Source organism: Pipra filicauda, unplaced genomic scaffold (assembly GCF_003945595.2).
Source record: "Pipra filicauda isolate LSUMZ 115617 unplaced genomic scaffold, ASM394559v2 scaffold654_size181887_pilon, whole genome shotgun sequence".
Lineage (NCBI taxonomy): Eukaryota > Metazoa > Chordata > Aves > Passeriformes > Pipridae > Pipra > Pipra filicauda.
The window spans coordinates 128,665-149,948 of NW_024104814.1; the positions used below are offsets into that span (position 1 = coordinate 128,665).

General features: G+C 38.9%; 1 protein-coding gene across 2 annotated transcripts in view; it reads right to left on the reverse strand.

The window, feature by feature from the left end:
• ROCK2 (Rho associated coiled-coil containing protein kinase 2) overlaps positions 1–21,284 on the reverse strand; it is a 99,679-nt gene that overhangs the window by 53,164 nt on the left and 25,231 nt on the right. For both annotated transcript variants that reach the window (XM_039388475.1, XM_039388476.1), the window contains exon 2: positions 5,253–5,334. In XM_039388475.1, the coding sequence (XP_039244409.1) occupies positions 5,253–5,334 (82 nt within the window). The remainder of the gene's footprint in view (positions 1–5,252; positions 5,335–21,284) is intronic.

Sequence of the window (21,284 nt, forward strand, 5' to 3'; positions counted from 1 at the left end):
GATTTACTGTTTAAAAATGGCACTACAATCTTTAAACAAATGAAGTTTCACTTTCTGAAAGGGCAGTGTTTGGATCGGTCACTGACAGCTGGCAGCAAGAATGTGGCTGAAGGTTGCAAATGCTTGTGAAAACAGAAAAAATACCTGACTAGCAGAGTAAAGGGGGATGGGGAGGAAGAGAAAACCACACTTTTCTGCTTTTTAAAGTAAACAAAAAAAAAAAAAGAAGTTCATATGAAGGTTATTTTCTTTAAATAAAAGAATGTGTATCAAGCAGTCCTGGGCTGTGTATATATGATGAATAAAAATGCAAGGGGATGCAATTTTACCCCAAAGGTCAGGCACAGTCAGTCAGTGAGTGCTGCTGTGGAGCACGTTAAGTCAAAAGCTACTGCCCTAGGCACAAGTCCAGCCAGAAGTTAAACTGAAGTACAGCCAGGAAGTGCTGCAATCCCACACCCAACCAAAACCAAACAGAAAGCACAACAGAAAGACTGAAGTCATTAGGTGTGCATACATAATATCTGGTCAAAGGTGTGTGAAGAATAGGAAGCTGTTGCAGACCTTGTAGAAGCAGCAGAACCTAGAAGGCACAGCTTCAGACGGGGTAGTGCTTCCACCCCCCAGAGAAAAGAGAGGTGGACACAAGAAGTATTTTGACTTGCACAGACAAAAAGAGCAGAAGACAGGGAAACAGAAAGCAGCAGCCCTCTAGCCTGCAGAGAACAGATTCCTTAATGAAAATAAGCCTGATGGCAGGACTGAATTGCTTTGTATCTACTGAGTACCTAAATGGAAAAGTGGTTAATAACACTGACATATAACTTGTTTATACATCTGAGACATTCTGTGTTAAACACTATGGCTTCCGTGCTCTGCTTGGGAAAGTTGTTTATTTGGTACGTCTCCCATCCCTACTCTTACTAGAACAATGTCATTAAGAACAGAACTGGAGTCCAACCTGCTGAGGCAACAGCAAAGACCTGGCAAGGAGTGCTCTAAGAGAAGCCAAGAGAAAACCAGAGTAGTGATTAGCTCCTTAACTCAATGTGAGTTCTGCTGTGCACTACATTTCTAAGAGTCTTCTTGGCATATGACACTTCATCAGTGTGGCTGGCAGGAAGCAGGGAGCACAAAGAGCTACAGCCATGGCAGGCACTCACACCACACCAGATAACACATTTCTGTTGGTGGCTGCACGGTTGGCACATGATTCAGCAGCTTCAAGTGACACAACGAAATGCAAGCAAAGGAACCAGGACTGTTAATTTTGCAAAAAATTACCCTTAGCAGATAAAACTTCCAAGTAAGCAGTGTCTGCTTGGAGAGGAAAATGGCCAAAGCAACTTTCTAGGAAGTTTATTCAGGGGGTCAGCAAAGCTGCTGCACAAATGTCACATCTGCACTAAAAGTTCCTTCTACTGTAAATACGTCCATTGCCATTACACTCTGCAAGTCTGCCAACCTACAAAATATCAGCAAATCATTTCAACAACACAGGTTTCTAGTTCTTGAGTGATGCTGGATAATGCACAGGAAATCACTGATCCACTGAGGGAGTCAAGACTTCTGGATTGTACCAGGCCTGTTGATGGCACCACTCCCTGCACTGCTGCTTGGATTACTCAAAATCCATTCTTTGTGCCCTTCTATTCCTGATGATAAGATTATAAATGATCAAATATTTTCAACTGTTGCTTAAATCTGTTATTTAATTATTTAACTTTCTGCTCCCAGAAGTTATAGCAGCCAATAGGCTAAGTAGCACCTGAAAGGGAGACCACCAAAAAAGGCACAAGCCACCAAGACATGATTCAACACTTGGTAAATCTCAGATGACAGAAAAAATGACTTAGAAGAATTTACTCAACCCTATTGTCTTGGTCTAGATGAATAGAAGAGGAAAAGAAAACACCAAGAAAGATTTGTTACACCAAGCCCATGCTGGAAAACTCACCCTTCTTTTCTAAAACAAGCAAAGTAGTTTTTGCTCTCAGAGGACTATGAGATTCCTCTCATTGTCTCAGGAATTAAATATTGCGTTATGCTTTCCCTTCCATGAATACTCTAAAAGAACACAGCAATTTAACCAGAATCCCAACAGTTGATTAAAACAACATAAAAGACTGAAAAGGAAGGGTTGTATTATATGAGATGCTTAATGTGCCTCTTACAACAAATATAGGCTCCACTTGAGGTCAATACCTCAGAGAAAGTGGTAAGAAATCAGAATAGTAAGGGAAAGCAGGCAATGAAAGAATTTCTTGCATATTAAACAAGTGAAGAAGCTGCTTCAGCAAAGTGGTCACAGAAACAGGATACATCAAACTCCTATAGTATGGGAAATTAATAAACTGCCTTTGTGAAATGAGTTGAAACATCCGAGTTTCAGCTTGAAACTATGAGTTGAGCTGAACATCAATTAATGTCTCAGCTGAGGTGCAAACTATTTCATTTTTAAACTAAACTAAGCTATTAATAAAACATTAACCTTAATAGCAATGACTTGACGTAGGTTGGAAGTAGAGTGCACACAAACCCCTGGGAATATGGTAGGAAAAAAAAAAAATTCTTTCTCAAAGTGTTATTGTGGAAGAATTAAGTGATTAAACTGACCGAAAGTGTGATGATTATTTAGCATTCTCCACAACTTTTGAAGATTTGTGCAATACGGATTAAAACAATCGCAATGACTTCACCTCAGCTGCTTTACTGTGCACCCCACTGCTAACTCATGGGATGGCCCTGCCATCTCTCTGGGGTTGCCTTCAGGAAGCCCTGAGGAAGGATGCAGGCTCCAGGCCCCTGGCACAGACTGCTCATCAGCGTCTGTCAGAACCTTTTGACAGCAGTTCTCATCTAGGCATTTGCTACAGTTCATCAGATGCTGAGAAAAATCACAAGCGACAAGAACTCACTGTTCCCTAACCTAAGAGAGCAACAACTTACAGTTCCATAAATTCCTAACACAATTCCCAACTCTTCTTCCAAGCCCAAGGTAGCAAGAGGCTTCAGCAAGCCTGTGTAATGCTCTTTCCACTGATCCTTGCTACCCCCAGAACAGTTTCCAGGAAGACATGAGCTATGGGTTCAGCAACTTCATATGGCATAAAATCGCAAAGCCAATAAGAACCCAGTTGTTGCCCCATTTTTTCCTGCACCCCAGCAGCTTGTTTTGTGCTGGCAAAGTATCAGTGAAGTGAAATGAAAATCAGAAACTGGTCTGCTTTTCTTTTGCCCGACTAGTTTTAACAAAAAGAAAAAACAAACCGCCCCACTCTTTGCTTTAATTCTGCTCAGTTCCCCAATCTGGTACATAACAAACCACACAAACACCTGCGTTGGAAAGGACTTTGAAAGACATCACTGCCAGGACTGATTCTTTCCACTGCAATGCCAATAGATTACTAGCCTCAAATGTTTACCAGACCCTCATTTCAGAATTATTTTTTTAAGTGTAAATCACAGAAGATATGGAGCATTATTTTTCATTCTCTCCCAGGCAGTATGGAAACCTGAGAGAAGTTACACGGGTGATTCTTAAGAGAGATGCACTGACACACAATCTATGAGCCAAAATAGTCCGGTCTTACATGCTTTTTTTTTGAAGTTCAACAGGTGAGGATGAAGTACACCTTTGAAAACTCTTTGAAAACTACTATGAATTTCTTGGTAACATGTCTCAGAATTTTTTTAATTAGTATTTGGCTATTTCAATTGTATAGTGTCAGCTCATTTAACAAAAAAAGGTAATAATAAAATTGTGAAGGAAAGTATATTTCCATGTTTCTGCCATTGCTGGTAGCCTGTAGGCCACATCAGATACTTAATAATATTTAAAATAACAACTGGAGGGAACCTAGAGGAGGAGAAGAAGCAACAGCCTTCAAAAAAGGGCAGACAGACAGCAAGAATGTTCAGGGGCTGCACAAAACAAACACCAAACAAACAAACCAATCCAACCTGTTCACAAGGTTAAATTATTTTCCCACAGTAATGTAAAAGTGAATCTGAACAGCTCATAGAAGTTACTGATAAATGTTATTTCTGTCATTTTCACTGGGTTTTTCCCTTACTTTACACATACAGCACTTAGTTGCAGGTAACAAAGATACTTAAAATACTGTTTCAAACCCTTTCTTTCACAAATATCAGCTTGAATTCCTTTGAACTCAAACTGAGAATAATCCCAAAGTATGCTTCTACTTCCTAATCTGCTGTTTCTTATTTACTGTATTTTAAGTGATTTCTCCAAGTGAGACTTTATTGGCAACTGTAAAGCTGTATGTCCATCTACAGGGCTCTGCCAAACCTCACAGAGAAGCACTGAATTCCAAACAAAAGAACTCACCACAAATTACTACACTGGCCACCATTTAACTGAGGAGCACGAGTGGATATTTCAAGGAGTCCCAGGACAACAGAGAGCAGAAATACACCTCTTACAAGTAAAGACTCTAAAAACGAGTTGCTGATAAGACTGCATCTGCAGGAACCTTAACTTATGCAAAAGAAAAAGCTTTTTAAAAAAATATGGATCTCAAAATAAGCTCCCACAAAGCATAGCTGTTCCAAGAAGGCCTACTCACTGCAACTTACATTTTAAACAAATGGTCCACTATTTTTACAAGAAAAATATTCTGCTTATATACATGGATAGAAATCACTTTGAAAAGACAAAATACATCTACTCTGATGTACAGTCTTTCATTTCCATATGCTCAATGAACTCCAAGATCCTGTCTACAATTAATTTGAGGAGAATCACACACATCTATGCAAAGGTGCAAAAATGCACCAACATATTTTAAGGTACAACCTTAGTTTTAGTTTTTAGTTTTAAAAACCCACAGAAGGCTGTGGGTTAGATCAAGTATGACTATATAAACAATGTTGACATTTTGTGTAATGAATTCCTGAAGAATAATAACTTGGATATGCGATATGCTTAGCAAATTATATAGCTACACATCCGTAAGATAAAAAAAAATAACATAAAAGGATTTTTCCAACTGTATTTAAGAAAACAAAAATCTACAGCTTGTATTTTTCAACATTATTTTCAGCAATATAATAACTCCCCAAAATGAAACTTCTTTCTGTAACAAACAGTCCTCCAAAGCCTTCTGAATATAGAAGCTCAGAGTTATAAAAATCAGTACAATGACCATCAGTAAAGCATTTCTGACCACTCAGCTTCCTATGACTGAGATCACAACTATGTAATTGTTCAAGGACCACTTGCAACTTACATCTATTTAAGAAATTATCAATGTTCTTGTTCTTCCTCAGTGCTGGATAATCCAGATCAAGGACCAAAGAATTCAAGCCGTCCTGAAAAAAAAAATAAAAACAAGTTAATTGAGTTCTAAAATCTTAATTAACAACTTCACTAAAACTACTACACTGAGACTGATTATATATTATTCAAGCATGCATTACATTCCTAGTAGGCAAATCAAACAAGCTCTCAAGTATGTTTATAAACCAGCAGAGGAGCTAACACACACTGACTGGCTCCAAGTTCTATAAACAGTACAGTTATATTACCACTGATTAGTGGCACTGGAACTTAAACTGGAATAGTAGCTTTAATCTTACTCATTAAACACTGATTTAAGATACTGAGTTCAGTCAGTCCATTTTTCCTATTTTCGTTCACAAGGATTTCGTTACACATTTCCTGCCAAAAAACATTTGCAGGAAATGTTTGTATTATCCATATTATTGCTCTGATCACAGTCTACCTTCTTGTTCTGGATATTTGAAAACCAACTGCTCATTTCTCTTAGAAGCAAGATGTGACCTAAACTTAAGAAGACAATTCACCACGTAATTCAGGCTCACAAGACTAGATTACTTTTTCTAAGTGACTCAAAAGAAGGCAAGCCAAAACTCTACATACCATTCTGCTACCCATTATCAGTGCCTCAGCAGAAAACAATTGAGACCTCTGAAAATGGCAAGGGATGAGATCACCAAATCTAAACTAAGAACAGTATTTTAAATGCCTGTTACAAGACTTAGCTCAATTCCACCTTTCTGCAAGTCGGGAAAACTTAAAAAAAATTACTCTAAAACACAAACACTTTTCCAGTTACACATGGACAAACAAAACTAAAAATTAGTTTCAGATAGTAAGAGGAGGCACAGATACCATTCATTGTCAGCAACTCCAGTGTTCAGCCTGAACTGGCAGTTCTATTCATTCCTCTAAGAACAAAATTCTGAGACTGTTTCTTCAGGTTTTTGAACCTTGATAGGGCATCACAGAGATTTAAGTCAGAGACCATATCATGTTTATTATAGGCAGCCAACAGAACTAGATAGTTTTTCAGTCTTCTTAACTGAGGCTATAGCTAACAATCTGCTGATTTCATACCTTTTTCTTAAAATATCTGAGAAGGTATAATTTATTGAAAATATCACTAAAATCACTCATTCTAAAAACATATCTGGAGAGAGTCAAAGGCAAGGCCTAAGATTATTAAATACATTTTGAATGCCACTTTGTCCTAAATACACATATACACAAATAAGACTACCTCTGTGGAGATGTCACTTTGCACCACAAAATACACTAATGGTTAAGATCATTCTCAACACTAAGAGATTTTATTTATTTATTTACTTTTTACCTCCTGACAAATGAAAGCGTCTTACAAAGTGTCAGAGACACACTGACGAAGTACAGGTTAGACAAATGATTAAAAGCTGTCTGAAAGACTAGGCCCAGGAGACTGTGATCAGTGGCACAAAGTCCAGCCACCAGCTGTGCACCCCTGGACAGAGAAGATTAACACAAAGTTCAGTAAGGGGAAAAGCCAAGTCTTGCTTTGAGGGAAGGAATAACCCCAGGCACCAGGTGTAGGCTGCAGCCTGAGAAGCTGGAGAACAGCTTTGCAAAGAAGGACCTGATGGTCGTAGTGAACAGATGATCCTTCCTCTCTGCTCAGTACTGATGAGGTCACACCTGGAGTGCAGCATCCATCCCTGGGCTCTCCAAATCATAAAAAGCAAGGATTTACTGGAGCAAGTCCAGCAATGGGCCATGAAGATTAAAGCACTGGAGCACTTCTCAAAATAGGAAAGGCTCAGAGAGCTGGGACTCATCAGCCTGAGATGGCTGAGATGCTCAGGGCAGGAGAGCTCATCAATGCGTATAAGCACCTGATGGGAGGGACTGAAGGCAGTGCTCACTGACAGGACAAGAGACAATGGACACAAGGTAGAACACATGAAATTCTATCTGAAAACTAAACTTTTTTCCTGTGGTCAAGCACTGGAACAAATTGCCCAGAGAGGTTGTGGAGTCCCCACCAGTGGAGATACTCTAAACCTGACTGGACCTGGTCCCGGTCAACGTACTCTAGCTGACCATGCAATGAGCACGGGTGTTGTACTAGATGATCTCAAGAAGTTCTTGCCAACTGCAAACATTCTGTGATATAACACCGATAATATTTCCACTGCTGCTCAGAAAAAAGGTGGAATTTTACTCTTGAATCTATGTAACATAAAGTGTTATGAATGTCTTACACATAGAGTTTTAAAATTTCCTAACAGAAAGAAACATAAAACAGTGTTAATAAACAAAAAGGGAAGTCATAGAATCAGCTGGGTTGGGAAGGACCTCTGAGATCATCAAGTCCAACCGCTGATCCAACACCACCGTAGTTACCAGACCATGGCACTGAGTGCCACATCCAGTCTCACCTTAAAAACCTCCAGGGACAGAGAATCCACCACTTCCCTGGGCAGCCCATTCCAATGCCTGATTACCTTCTCTGTAAAAAATTTCTTCCTAATATCTAACCTAAACCTCCCCTGGCAGAGCTTAAGACCCTGCCCTCTTATCTTACTGATAGCTGGCTGGGAGAAGAGACCAAGCCCCACTTGGCTACAACCTCCTTCCAGGGAGTTGTAGAGAGTGATGAGGTCTCCCCTGAGCCTCCCCTTCTCCAGGTTGAACAACCCCAGCTCCCTCAGCCTCTCCTCATGGGACTTGTGCTCGAGTCCCTTCACCAGCCTTGTTGCTCTTCTCTGGACCTGCTCCGGCACCTCAGTGTCCTCCCTGAAATGAGGGGCCCAGAACTGGACACAGCATTCCAGGTGTGGCCTCACCAGCACTGAGTACAGGGGAAGAATCGCTTCCCTGGTCCTGCTGGCCACACTGCTCCTGATACAGACCAGGATGCCTTTGGCCTTCTTGGCCACCTGGGCACACTGCTGGCTCATGTTCAGCCTCCTGTCAATCCAAACTCCCAGGTCCCTTTCTGCCTGGCTGCTCTCCAGCCATTCTGTCCCCAGCCTGTAGTGCTGCAGGGGGTTGTTGTGGCCAAAGTGGAGGACCCGGCACTTGGCCTTGTTGAACCTCATCCTGTTGGAATCAGCCCAACTCTCCAGTCTGTCCAGGTCCCTCTGCAGAGCCCTCCTGCCCTCCAGTTGATCAACACTCCCCCCAACTTAGTGTCATCTGCAAATTGTTGATGGTGGACTCAATCCCCTCATCCAGATCATCAGTAAAGATATTAAACAGAACTGGGCCCAACACTGATCCCTAGGAGACACCACTAGTGACCAGCTGCCAACTGGATGCAGCACCGTTCACCACCACTCTCTGGGCCCGGCCCTCCAGCCAGTTCCTAATCCAGTCAATAAAATCAATAAAGAAGGCACAGTAGTTGCTTTCATAATAATAAGAATTATTTCAGCTTGATCATAACTGTTCCTGCAAGACTCATTACAAATAAAGGAGTGATGCACCAGGACATCATGCTCATCTTTCAGAGGGACAGAAGACTTACTACCTATTCTTAATTTTGACAACATTTTTACAGAAGATAAAATAAAACCAAATCAAAGTAACGAAGTTTTTAAATAATTATGGATTAATCGCTTCATGAACTGCGCAGGTATTGCCCAATAACCCAGACAAATCCAACGGAAAGTACTGACTTCAGGTGATTTTCTGCAAAACAACATAATCCATAGTACTCTTTATTTAGCAAGCACCACCTTCCAGAAAGGATATCTCATTCTGGAGCACAGTGTGCCAGCAGAAATACGGATCCTCATTTTGCAAAATGTAGAGAAGGACCGTGCTGAAGGCCCCAATGGAGAACAGCTGGGCCACCTTTTAGGATTTTACCTAGCTCAGTAAAGTACCAATTCCAATGTGCTGGCAGTCTACACACACCACCGAACTCCAGCATTCTTCTTTCACTGCCACAATATTCTCATGATCACTAACAACTGGGCAGACATTTTAAGGGAGATGTAAAAGCACTCTGTGCTAACACAAATCAGCCAGGCATACTTCTGTTCTTTGTATTTTGGAGAAGTGAAGTCACCTGATATTTTAATGCTTTTCATGCAAAGGTATTTTAGTGGTCAACCAAGAAACTCATATACAGTGTGCTTGACTTCCACCTTATGCAAAATGTCAGGGAAAAGAATAAAGTTATCAACCTGAACAAAAATTTGTGTGAAGTTGGATTACAAGATCCAAATCAACTGTAATTTCCAATTTAAACAGAGCTGTGTATTAAAATTTCAGATGTCACTGTTTTTTTGCCTGTGTCATTCTGATTCCACAGCTTTTTTGTGGGCTATAAAAACTGAGAACCATATTTACTGCTAATTTTTTTATTAGCTCTTTCTGCTTCTTTTTCATGGACTCCTGGTAACAATTTTCACCAGTAGCTATTAATGAATGGTAATTTGAGAAAGTGCAACTGACTCTTATTAACTATTATTAACTATTTGGAAGTGTCCTAACTCTTGAAGACAGCCAGCTACAGGTGGTGTCAAAGAGAGGTGATTAGTATCATCACCACAAGGAACAGAAAGTGTCAATTTTTTTTTTAACCCTGTGAACAAGCTTTATTATCCTACTCCCTCAAAGACAAGTGGGTTTTTTTTTTTAAAAAAAAGCTTTTGAACAAAATTTTACGTTCATAAGTTCATATCAACAGGTAGTTTATGAAAGACTTGTCTTGCACATTAGCATTTTGTCAAAAGTTGTTTCCTTAAAGCTTTACATTTTCATTGAAAGACCTAGTTTACATTACTTAACACAAAAATTCACTACAATTAAGAAGCTGGGTCAAAAGATTACACAGTAAAACAGACTGTTCAGACTGAAGAGAAGTAATCCAGGAAATGACGTTGCCTCTGTCTAGGCCTCACAGATAAGTCACTTCAACCAGGAAATATGCTATTAAAGGGATTTCACTGTTCACTTCCTCTTTCTGCTCCTACAAAAGACTCAGAAGCTCACAGGCCAAAAATAGCAGCTTCCAAACAAACGCACCACTGGCAAAGACAGATCAGCCCCCATCAAAAGCCTTTTGCTTATGGCCAACATGCTAAAATGTTTTCCATAGATTGTTTTCCAAAAGAAAAGTCCAAACTTGATATATTTTGCAACACCTTTCTACTACACCAGGAGGAGAGTTCCTGGCCACTCTGACAGTCACCCTCCGTGGACAGTGTGGAGCTTGGCTTTCCCAGCAAGTGACTTGCACTGTTTACAGACCTGAATGAACCTAAGAAAAAAGAGGCAAGAAAAGTTCAGGACATACAAGAACAACATGTTTATGTTCTTCTCTGACAGAAGGGGCAGTAACAGGGAAAAAATACTAATAGTTTCTCAATGAGTCCCATGTTAATTCCAGGCAATCCAACTGAAGCCCTCACCAAATTAAACCATGCTGTGCTGACAGGAGTTTCTGAAGTTAAAATAACTGTTTGAACCTGTCTAACATTGGTATGTACATGTAAACTCCACAGGGTGTCAAAACCAGCTTTGGCTGCTTTGATTTATTCCTCACTTTCATGATGTGAAAACAGTAAAACTCAAGGCCCAAAAGTAACATGACTGAATAGAAGAGGTATCACTTGCTTCAGGAAACAATCCATAATCCTGCAGTAACTGGAAAACATAAAAAGCCTAATCTAGTAAAAGATGTCCCTACGTGGAGACAAGGAGTTGGACTACAAGGGACTTCAAGGTCCCTTCCAATCCATGCCCATGTGATTCTGTGAAAACTTCACCAAAGTATTACTTACAGGGAAACCAAAACAATATTCGTTTCACCTTCCAAATCCTCAAATAAAATAAAATATGCTGCAGCCAAAAGTACGGATAGAAAAGTCTTGTAACTTCAGATTACATTTTCCTAACTTGGTCTACATGCTTTTTAAGGTAGAACTTCCCAAATCTATGCACACAAGAACTGACCATCTAACGACTCTTCATGAGGATTAAATCCCCACTATGTTCTTCCTTATGCCAATTGGAGCCTTGAATAATTCTGGTCTTTCCTGCATGATTACCTCTTTCCATATCACAGAAGTTACCTTCAGATGCAAGGTGAACAGCTCAGTAACAGAACACAGTATGAAAAACAACTAAAAGGTCATATGCAAGGCAAATAAAGCATTTTCCCAAGCCCATCCTACTCACTGATCACTAGGACATGTTGGAATTCACTTTTCTCTTACTTAAGAAAAATTAGTATGTGAAGGAATAATCTGGGGCATGATAATGCAGCCAACATTTACTGCTGGGAGGTCTTGCTATTCTAGTTCTTCAATAGCTCTATGTTAATTAACAGATTTAAGTTTTAACAGTATTGAGCATGTACAGTTTAGAAACCTAAAAGAAGCTACTGTCCACAGATGACTATGTAAATACTTAACAACAGGTTTTACTTACAATCTGATTTCTGTACATGAAGGTAAACAAATACTGAAATGGTTTTAATGTTGTCTACTACTGAATACATGCATATTTTTCTTCATTGTACCAGCAATGCTCCTTGAGACATGTCCCCTTATGTGCTGCATCCCATGTGCATATTTTAATGGTTTTTATACATTTTCCCTTGCTATTTGAAAGGCACAGTATGAAAGTGTTCCACTGTAATGACAGGATGGTAACAGGCCAAAAATAGCTTCACCCTAACTACTTCCAAAACAATAATCGCAAAATTGTTCAAGATGCAACAAGAATTTTAAGGAACACCACTGTGGAATAGCAAAAGCATGTAAATAACAATCAGAAAGACAAAGGGGTATAATGAGTTGTATTTTACAAGGGACACGAGAAAATAATGGAAGATATTTTACATTAAGAATGACCAAAATAAAAATCCATTACGATTTACAAAAAAAGAAAGGGTGCACAGGCAGCTTAGGTCTTCCAGGCATTCTAGGATAAGAATGAAAACAAATCCTAATGAAAATCACTATATACATGAAGAAATGTGCTGAAGTTAGCAAGAGCCACTGAAATTCACTCCAAGTATCTAAGGAGACTGTCTTAATCAATTTACTTTGAGAACTCAGGAGAACAAGAGAGGTCAGCAAGACTCAAAAGGGCAAATCAAAGCACTCCCATTTAAAGGCGGAGGGCTTTCCAAACTACAGATCAGAATACTTGGGACAGGGAGATAGAACATGACAGTAATCATTTCGTAAACACCTAGAGGATTAACATGGGAGATGCAGGGTTTAAGGATTTCTGTATTCTTCTCAAAAATAAAACAGTGCCATGTAACTGATTTCTGGAAGAACATGTGATGTAATCAATAAAGCAAAGCATCTTAACATAGGAATAAAACACCAGACTCACCATTCTCATTGGCAAAGTAAAAAAATACAGTAGAGAAAATCAGGGAGAATATGTCCAAAAGGTAATTATCAGGAATTTGGTAATTATCAGGACTTGGAAAAGTGTGTCAAAAAGAAATTCTGTTGGGTTTGTCCTGTTCCATTTCTACAGAATATTTTCACTATCGCAATAAAGCAACAGAATAAGAAACAGATCTATTAAGAACTAATAAATAAATAAATAAATAAATTCTGTGACTGATACCAAACTTGGAGTTTTGAGCACATGCTTTTGTTTCTCCCCCATTTAAAATTACTTCAAAAAGAAGGAAAAAAACCATGAAAAAAATACAATCACATACAACTCAAAGGCCAAATACCAAAAAGGGGAAAATCCCCACTAACATATGCTTTTGAAAGAAGTTAAATGCACAGAACATGAAAATTGGAATAACGAATACACAAAAAGATAACGGACAACAACGCAGGGTTATAGCAGACTAGACATCCTATCTAGGATTCATAAACAGGAGGTGCATTGTATAAGACCTCACAGAGAACCAAGATTCTTTTGTAAATAAAGATCACAAATCATCTGTTGTTACAGCCTAAGACAGAATATTGTATCCAGAGCTGTAAATCCCTGTACAGAGGACTGCAAAAGACAAGCTGGAAAAGAACCGAAAGGAAGGTAACAAGACCAGGAAAATGATAAGCAATTTGTGCTAGGGAAGGCTGTCAACACCAGAGACTTCAGTCTTAAAAACGGTTTGCCTAAGGAGACAGGACAAGTTCTTTCGGAACATTAAAAGCTGTTATGAGCGACAATGATGATGGACACTTCCTCACATCCCCAGACACAGCATAAAAATTAGCTGAATTAGGCATGAAGATTTAGGTTACAGATTAGGAAAAGAAATTCTAAATAGCAGTAGTGAAGAACTGACACAATACAGCTACCCAAGGAAGCTGAGAAATCACCTTCACAAGAGATTCACGAGTTAGAGAAATATTTATTGCAGTAGCTCCAGCTGTGGATCCTACCTCTGGGAAGAGGACTTTACTAGTGATCTCTAAAATTCCTTCCAAGACTACCTGGAATCTCTTCACAAATTGCTGGTATAAACACATAAAAGCAGTAAATTAAGCCAAAGAAAGAGGACTGGAAAGAGGAGTAAGCCAGTAGCTGTGAACAGACAACAATGTCTAAAACATTACCTTCTTCAAAAAAAACCCCCAAAAACTTAAACATCTTAAAAATGCACATTTTCTCCTCTAAATCAGTTGTTCCTATTTTCTCTTTAAGCCTTAATAAAACTGGTCTTGCATGTCTTGCTGCTTATCACTGTAGCCATGGAAAATTCAGTAGTTCAGCATAATCTGCTTTCATCTGACATCGCCGTACATTTCCAGGTTCTTTAGCTACTTTTGATTTTAGAATTCATATTGCTTTCAAAATATAGTGCAGCAAAGCCCACAAATGCAAACCTGTTAAAATGACACTAGAGATAATTTCCTATTCATTGGAATCCTCCAAGGCCTTTATTAGCAAGCTTTGCTCCTTAACAAGAGAGCAAGAGTGGGCTGGTAATTTTGACTGTCACTTTATGCACCAGTTCAGATGGATTTCCCAAGCAATCAAGCAGAGCAGTACAAGTACTAGAACTGCAAAAAGACTATCTACAAATGGACAAAAAATAAACCCATGCCCGGAATTATTTCTCTGACACCCTGAAAAAGCGGAGTTACCTGCTGGTCCATGAAAATCCAAATGCAACACACAGTTTTTTATTCATTCCTCTTTTCCCAAACAGGGCTTTCAAAGGCTACAGCTGCAGGAGTCAGAGGCAACACCAGGAAAACAGATAAAAGGTCAGTGAGCTCATCTGTGTATGAAGAGGGAGACAGATGTATGGTCTATTCTTAAAAATCATGTTTTGACCACAAGGCCATCCTTGTTCCACATTAACTAAGAATCCCACTTCTCCATCATGAAAATGATTCTGTTTATTTTTCTGTACCCTCAAACAGTTCAGTCTGTGAAGCTAGTTTCAGCAACTATCCATTGCACAGTACACCATCAGAATCACTATTTAGCAGTCATGGATAAATGAAAAGCAAGTACACATTCTAACAACTAAAAAGGATACTTATTAGAGTAAATAATAAAAATTATAACTATTATAACTATCTCTAATACAGTTGCTGGAACTGCAAAGAACAAGACTTGAAAGGAAAATCAAGACAGCATCTAGCATCTTCCTCCCCTGAAAGCATGATTAACTAGAAGTTATAACAGGATTTGTTTTGGGGTTTTTTGTAATCAGTGATTCAGAACAAATTATTACAAAATTTCCCTGTACTAAAAATACCAGCAACTGTTGAAAAATCACTCTTTAAAACACTTCAAACTTAATAAATAATAGCCTGCCTATCACGTTATCTCCTGTCTAACTTCAAGTTTCATGTCAGCAGCATATTCTAATCAGCTGCATCACGTATTTCTTAAAATGTACTCCACCATAATTCCATGAGCTCAGATTTCCAGTTAAAGTGATGAATAAAACTGAGGTAATCAAAATCACATCTAACTTTGCAGTACAGAATTTGAATGCAGTATGGAAAAACACAGAATACGTATTGCCACAGACGGGTTCTTTGGTTTTTTTTTTTAAGGTCAAGATATCAGACCAACCGATCAGAAAGCAGGATGCTGACCCATACAGCAGGAGAAAAAGGCACCACTTCTGTTCCAGGGGAGAAACAATTAAAATCAAATAGAAACAGTCGAAGCAGGGCAAAGTCCTACTATTTAGTGGACATGTTTTGTGGAGAACTTCTGGAAAAGTCTATAGTTGTAAAAATGATTGCTGAAAGAAAGGGAGCCTGGCTGTGCGAGAAAGTAGGGAAGATTAAATGGACATGGGAAAATCCCAAAAGAGGTAAAAGTTAGTTTTAAATAATGATGAGTTAGTTTTAAATAATAAATAAGGTCTTTGACCTTATTCAAAAGACCTTATTCAAACTTAAACTACTGATGGTCTACTGCCTAGCAATATGGACAAAACAATTATTTTAAGATTATCTCTGCATGAGTAGCTACCTAATGACATTGGAGGAAAATGAATGGAATTTAAACAAAATGAATATGTATATCTATTTCTACCAAACATCAATATCTAAAGTCAACAGGGCAAAAGAGCATAACATCAGGAAAACAAGATTTTTATTTTTGCAATAATACATATGCATTGTTGGTTAGTAAGGAGATTATTTTTTAATTAAAAAAAAAAAGCTAAGCAGCCCTAAAACATGCCTTTCTCACAGAAATGGATTTGATAATAAAGGAAATAATTTATAATCAATTTAATTCCTTTAATTAGTAAGTATACACTACTTTCTTGAAATATAAGTGCCTTATTTATAAGTCTGACATTCTGAAAAGTAGTTGCATCTGTTCATCACCTTAGTTAAACACAGATTGTATTATTGATACAAAAGGACAAGCAATTTGGAAAAAAAAAAAAAACTTATGGAATACGTTTGAGTAGATACATTTTAGTATGTTCAGGGGTCTTTTCCTACATAATATTAGATTCATTTGGAGTTCACATTGCAATACACGATTCCACAGTCCAACACAATAAACTTCACTGATGACCCCAGACTGCAGTCCACTATTAAGTCTGTCTCCCAAACACATAATACATTTTCCCATAAGCCTACATGTAAACATGTTAAAATAAATATTTAGAATGGTTAAATATATAAAATAAAAGAAATAACACTTCCATTCCAATTCCTGAGTCAGGACTATTAATACAACATTCTACATTTTAAGGTAGAACAGGAATTTTTCTGGATGATTTCTGCTGAAACTCAACACATGTTCTTCTAGGTACTGACTAGAGTAATAATTCCATCATTTGTAAAATCCATGAGGATGAGGTATTATCAAAGAATTGAAGTTTTCTCAGCAACTTCAATAACAAAAAGGCATTTAAGAGGTCACTGGCCTCAGCCTCTAGGACAGGAACGGAACATGTTGAACATGTTGTCTCTCCTGACAAGCCCAACTAGAAGTGTTTGATCTTCCATGTTTCCCTCTGGAACAAAATGAGTAAGATTGTGATCTGAAGTAATTTGAAGAAACTTCCTTGAAATACCTTCCAAAAAACCAGAAAAAGAACAAAACAAAAACAAACAAAAACCTACAATAAGAACAACAAAAAACCAAAACAAATTAAAATCAAAACCACTACCCCTGCCCCCCAAAAAAGAAAAAAAACCCCACAACATAACAGGGAGAAAATCTAACCCCATCCCACCTATCCAACCCACATAACTGGCTGTCCTGTATAAAAGAGACCAGATTCACACTCAGGACAGACTCTAAGCAGCCGCTTTGAACAGGGGTTGAACCTCAATGACCTCCTGAGGTCTTCAAAGCTGAATTATTCTGTGATGCTACAATTACTTTTGACCAGAGCATATGGCAGGTCGGCAACATTAAAATCAGTTTTTGTACCAACAAGTCCAAAAACGTCTGGTCTTGCAAAGATAAAGATAGTCCTTAAATAAGGAATTTCTTTACAGTAAAAAAGTATGAAGTACAAGAGTAGAAAAGAAGCGCTGACAGGAACTTGCTATCTGCAGATTTTGAGAGACCTCCTTCAGCCAGTCTGACAAAGTGAATGCCTATTGCAATCTGCTGCTATAATTACTCATTTTTCAAGTCTCTGAGCAACAAGTTTGTTGTGTACACAAATCTATATTAATTAGGTATTTCTCCTACAGGATCCATTAGGACCTTCACATTGCAAACAACTGCTCCTCCAAGCTTTGGGTAGGCTTTACCAACATCTTTGGGCTTCTTTCACAGAAGAAGAGGTGAGACAAAGGGCCACAGAAGAGAGTAAAAAATTTCTTCTGAAGGATTTTTTTCAACTACTTCATCAATAAATTAATTTAGTCATGGAAAAACTTTTCTTCGTTTAGTAATGTTTAGTAATGTAAAGTTTAAAAGGCATCAAGGTAAGTGCAGAACTTTTCTTTGGAAGTTGCTAGCATGAAAATTCATTACAAAATTTAGAACTTCTTTCACAGTTGACCACAAACTGGGGAAAATAACAGTTCTTGATTCCTGATCTGTTTATCTAGCCATAAATTCCACTGAGTGGGTGTTGTTATATCCTCTGCTTTATGAATCAGTCTGCAGAAGCTTTTAATGCTAATTGCATGTTATATCAGAAGGAACTGTATTTAAAAATAAACATTACATAATATTAGACATCCAAGAAAAAACTCCAAACTATTGCACCTTGAACAGACAAACATAAGCAACAAATACTTCTTATGTTTGTACACAGCACCTCGGTTTTGCTTTGGCCAGGAAAAAACATCACCTTATCAGTGTCTGTGCGATATTCAAATGCCAAACAAGACCATAATAAAATAAACATATTATGTCACTTCAGATATTATAGAACAGCCTGTGCCATGCATAAAAGAGCATGACTTAGAGCATGACACAGAATGACTGTGATTAAGCCTGTTTCTCTTAAACTCTGAAGCATTTACTATTTCTGTCCCTAGAAAATCAGAATATACGCACATACACGCACATCCTCACACACAATGACAGGTTCAGGTCCTGGCACTGAAAGGGTATGAAGGACAAGAACAAAGGCTTCTATGAATAAATCAGCAGCAAAAGAAAGTAAATGTGGGCACACTTTCTCAGAAAAAACCCTCCCAGGACTCATCCAAGAGGGTGAAGGAGCCAGTCAAAATCATTACCAGGCTGCTCTCTACCTTCTCTGAGAGGTCACAGCAACTGGGGGAGGTGCCTGTTAATTGGACAAGGGCAAGTGCTGTGCCTAGCTTCAACAAGAAGGATCTGCAGACCAACAGGCCAGAATTGCAGTTAAATTCAGGCCCCTGGACACCATTTCCAAATAAACAGAGAATAAGATAAATGAATAAACTGATCACAAGCAAATTGTGCCTAATTTGCTTGTGCATCTCTTTTCTAATGAGATGACTGTTTCAGTACCCAAGGAGTGAGCAGTATGTTGTTTATCTCTACTTCAGCAAGGTATTCAACACAGATTCCTACAGTAATTGCATTGGCCAACTGGGTCTGTGAACAATCAGCTGGAAAGCTGACTGGACCATCAGGGTCCAAGTATCATTGTGATCAGTAGAATCAAGTCCAACTTGGCAGCTGGTAACCACTGGCATTCCCCAGGGATTGATAATGGGACCAATACTGTTTGTTTTCACTAATGACTCAAAAGCTAGGACACAGTGTACCTTCAGCAACTTCATGGATAACACAAGCGGGGCAGTGGCTGATACGCTGGAGGGCAGAGCTGCTATTCCGACAGACCTGGAAAGGCTGGGAAAATGGGCTGAGAGGAGCCTCATGAAGTTCAATGATACACAGAGACTCCCAAGTGTGGGATGGAATACCACCACACATGAGGAGAGGCTGGCACTTGCTGACTAGACAGTGGTTTTGAGGAAAAGGATCCAAGGGTCCTGGTGAACAAAAGCTGGCTGTGAGTCAGCAGCAGGCCCTGCAGCAGAGGGGTCTGATAAGAGGCAGCAGACGTGGGTTGCCATTTGGGAAATTGAAATTGGCTATATGGAAACATTTTCTTCACCATAGTCAGACATTGGAACAGGTTGCCCAGAGAGGATGTGGCATCTCCACGTTTGGATATTTTCAAAACAAAATTCTTAAACATCATCTAATTGAACCTGCTTATTGAGTATATCCATGGTTTGGACCAGAAGACCTCCACAGGCCCCTTGCATCCTAAATTATCCTATGATGGGTATTTGTATTCAATCCTGAAAATAGCTTCAACTAGAGCTCAATAACTGACAGAGTGCCACATACATCTCCAGAAATACCACAAATTATTTGGCTAGACATTGCTGTTAGAAGAGCTGACAGGATATTTTGTGAAACAGTATTTCATCATGAATTGTATTATCACAGTGTCATCAATCATGGACTGGGGCCTGTCTGTGGAAGATCATGACTGTTCTGTTTTGTATTGCAGTCAAATCTAAGATAAGAGATGCCTGATGGATAAGCACAAATTGAAATAAGCAGAGACAACATCAGACAGTATCACAGGCAATCAACTGGAACCTGGTCTGCTATGTATGTGGTGACTCAGACTCCCTGGCTAGCTGGATCTCCATTAATAGGAAGATGGAAGGCAAATGAAGCCAGCATGCAAAAGACTCAAAACAGAAGGGAGGGGTTTTTTCACATCACAGAACTTATTGCCACGGGATGTTTCTGCCACCAAGAAGTTTACATTGGGCTGAAGGCTATTCGATTCAAAGGAGATAAAACTGTCAAGAGCTCTGAGACAGAAAACCACCACATCCACCTTGAAGACTCCCTGAGCTGCCTTGTCTTCCCAGGCTGGGGGAGTGGAATTGAATAGGCACAGTCCTTGTTCTGCACTCTGTCCCACTCAGGCACTTCTGAGCTATTGACTATTGCTGGGAACAGAGTAGCTAGGCTAGGCAAACTCCTGATTCAATCTAGTGATCCACTTTCATGTTATTACTTTGGGAAACTGTCTTTTCATTCCTGCACAAGCTACTTTAATCCCTACACATAATTACAAGGAAATAAACCAAGTTTATTTCAGCCTCAGTATTATACGTTCTGCACAAAAGAGCACATCAAGTGCCAAACTCAAAAATATACAAGGAAAAGGAGAAGAGATTCAACAACGGAGACTAAGAGAAACCATTCCGAAACCAGTAGTACATTGTATTTTGCCTGTTATCCTCCCAACCTGCAAGAGGAGGCTTGTAATTTGGGGTTGCAGGAGTAATTAGTTGACGAGGTGGTGACTGGTCAAAGGTTGGACTTGGATGATTTTGGAGGTCTTTTCCAACTGAAATGATTCTGTGAAATGTGAGAAAACAGAGGCTGGATTCAAATGCCACCTCTGACAACAGCCAAACCAAATGCTACTGCTACAAAGCAGGCTGTGAGCTTGCAGAAAACACTTGAAAGAACTTCGTATCAGCCCCATGTGCAATAAAACAATTTTTCTAATCTTCGGCTTATGCAGCAAGAAAACTATTTACTATTTAGTGGCATTTTAAACTCATACTGCATCTCTTTTAAGCTAACTTTTACATCTCAGGAGTGGCATTACAACTACATACACATACAGATATATTAAGAGGAAAAAAAAATTCAAAATTTAAGAGGATAAAATAGAACAAAAGTTGACTGCCCAACCTTACTTTGCTTCCCTTTCCACAACATGATAATTGAGCATGCAACACATGGCTGTGCAATATTTCTTTGTGTCCTCTTTCCTGAATGCAACTTCACCTCTTGCTCAGTGAGAACAAAACCAACAGAACAAAGTGTATAAATTTTCTCTTTGGTAGTTTAAAAACTACTTTCAGGTACATTCAATGTTCTAAGAACTCGATTTTCATTACTGCACAGACAATGTAAAAACCACTCACACTGCAATTTCTGAAATACCATGACTGATTATCAATTTTACAGCTGGTTAAACCTCATTCTGGTTAAAAAAGGCCATTTGTTGTGGTAATACTCTAGATGATAACTCTGAAATAAAGTGGGACACTTGGTCTGACATTTGCATAAC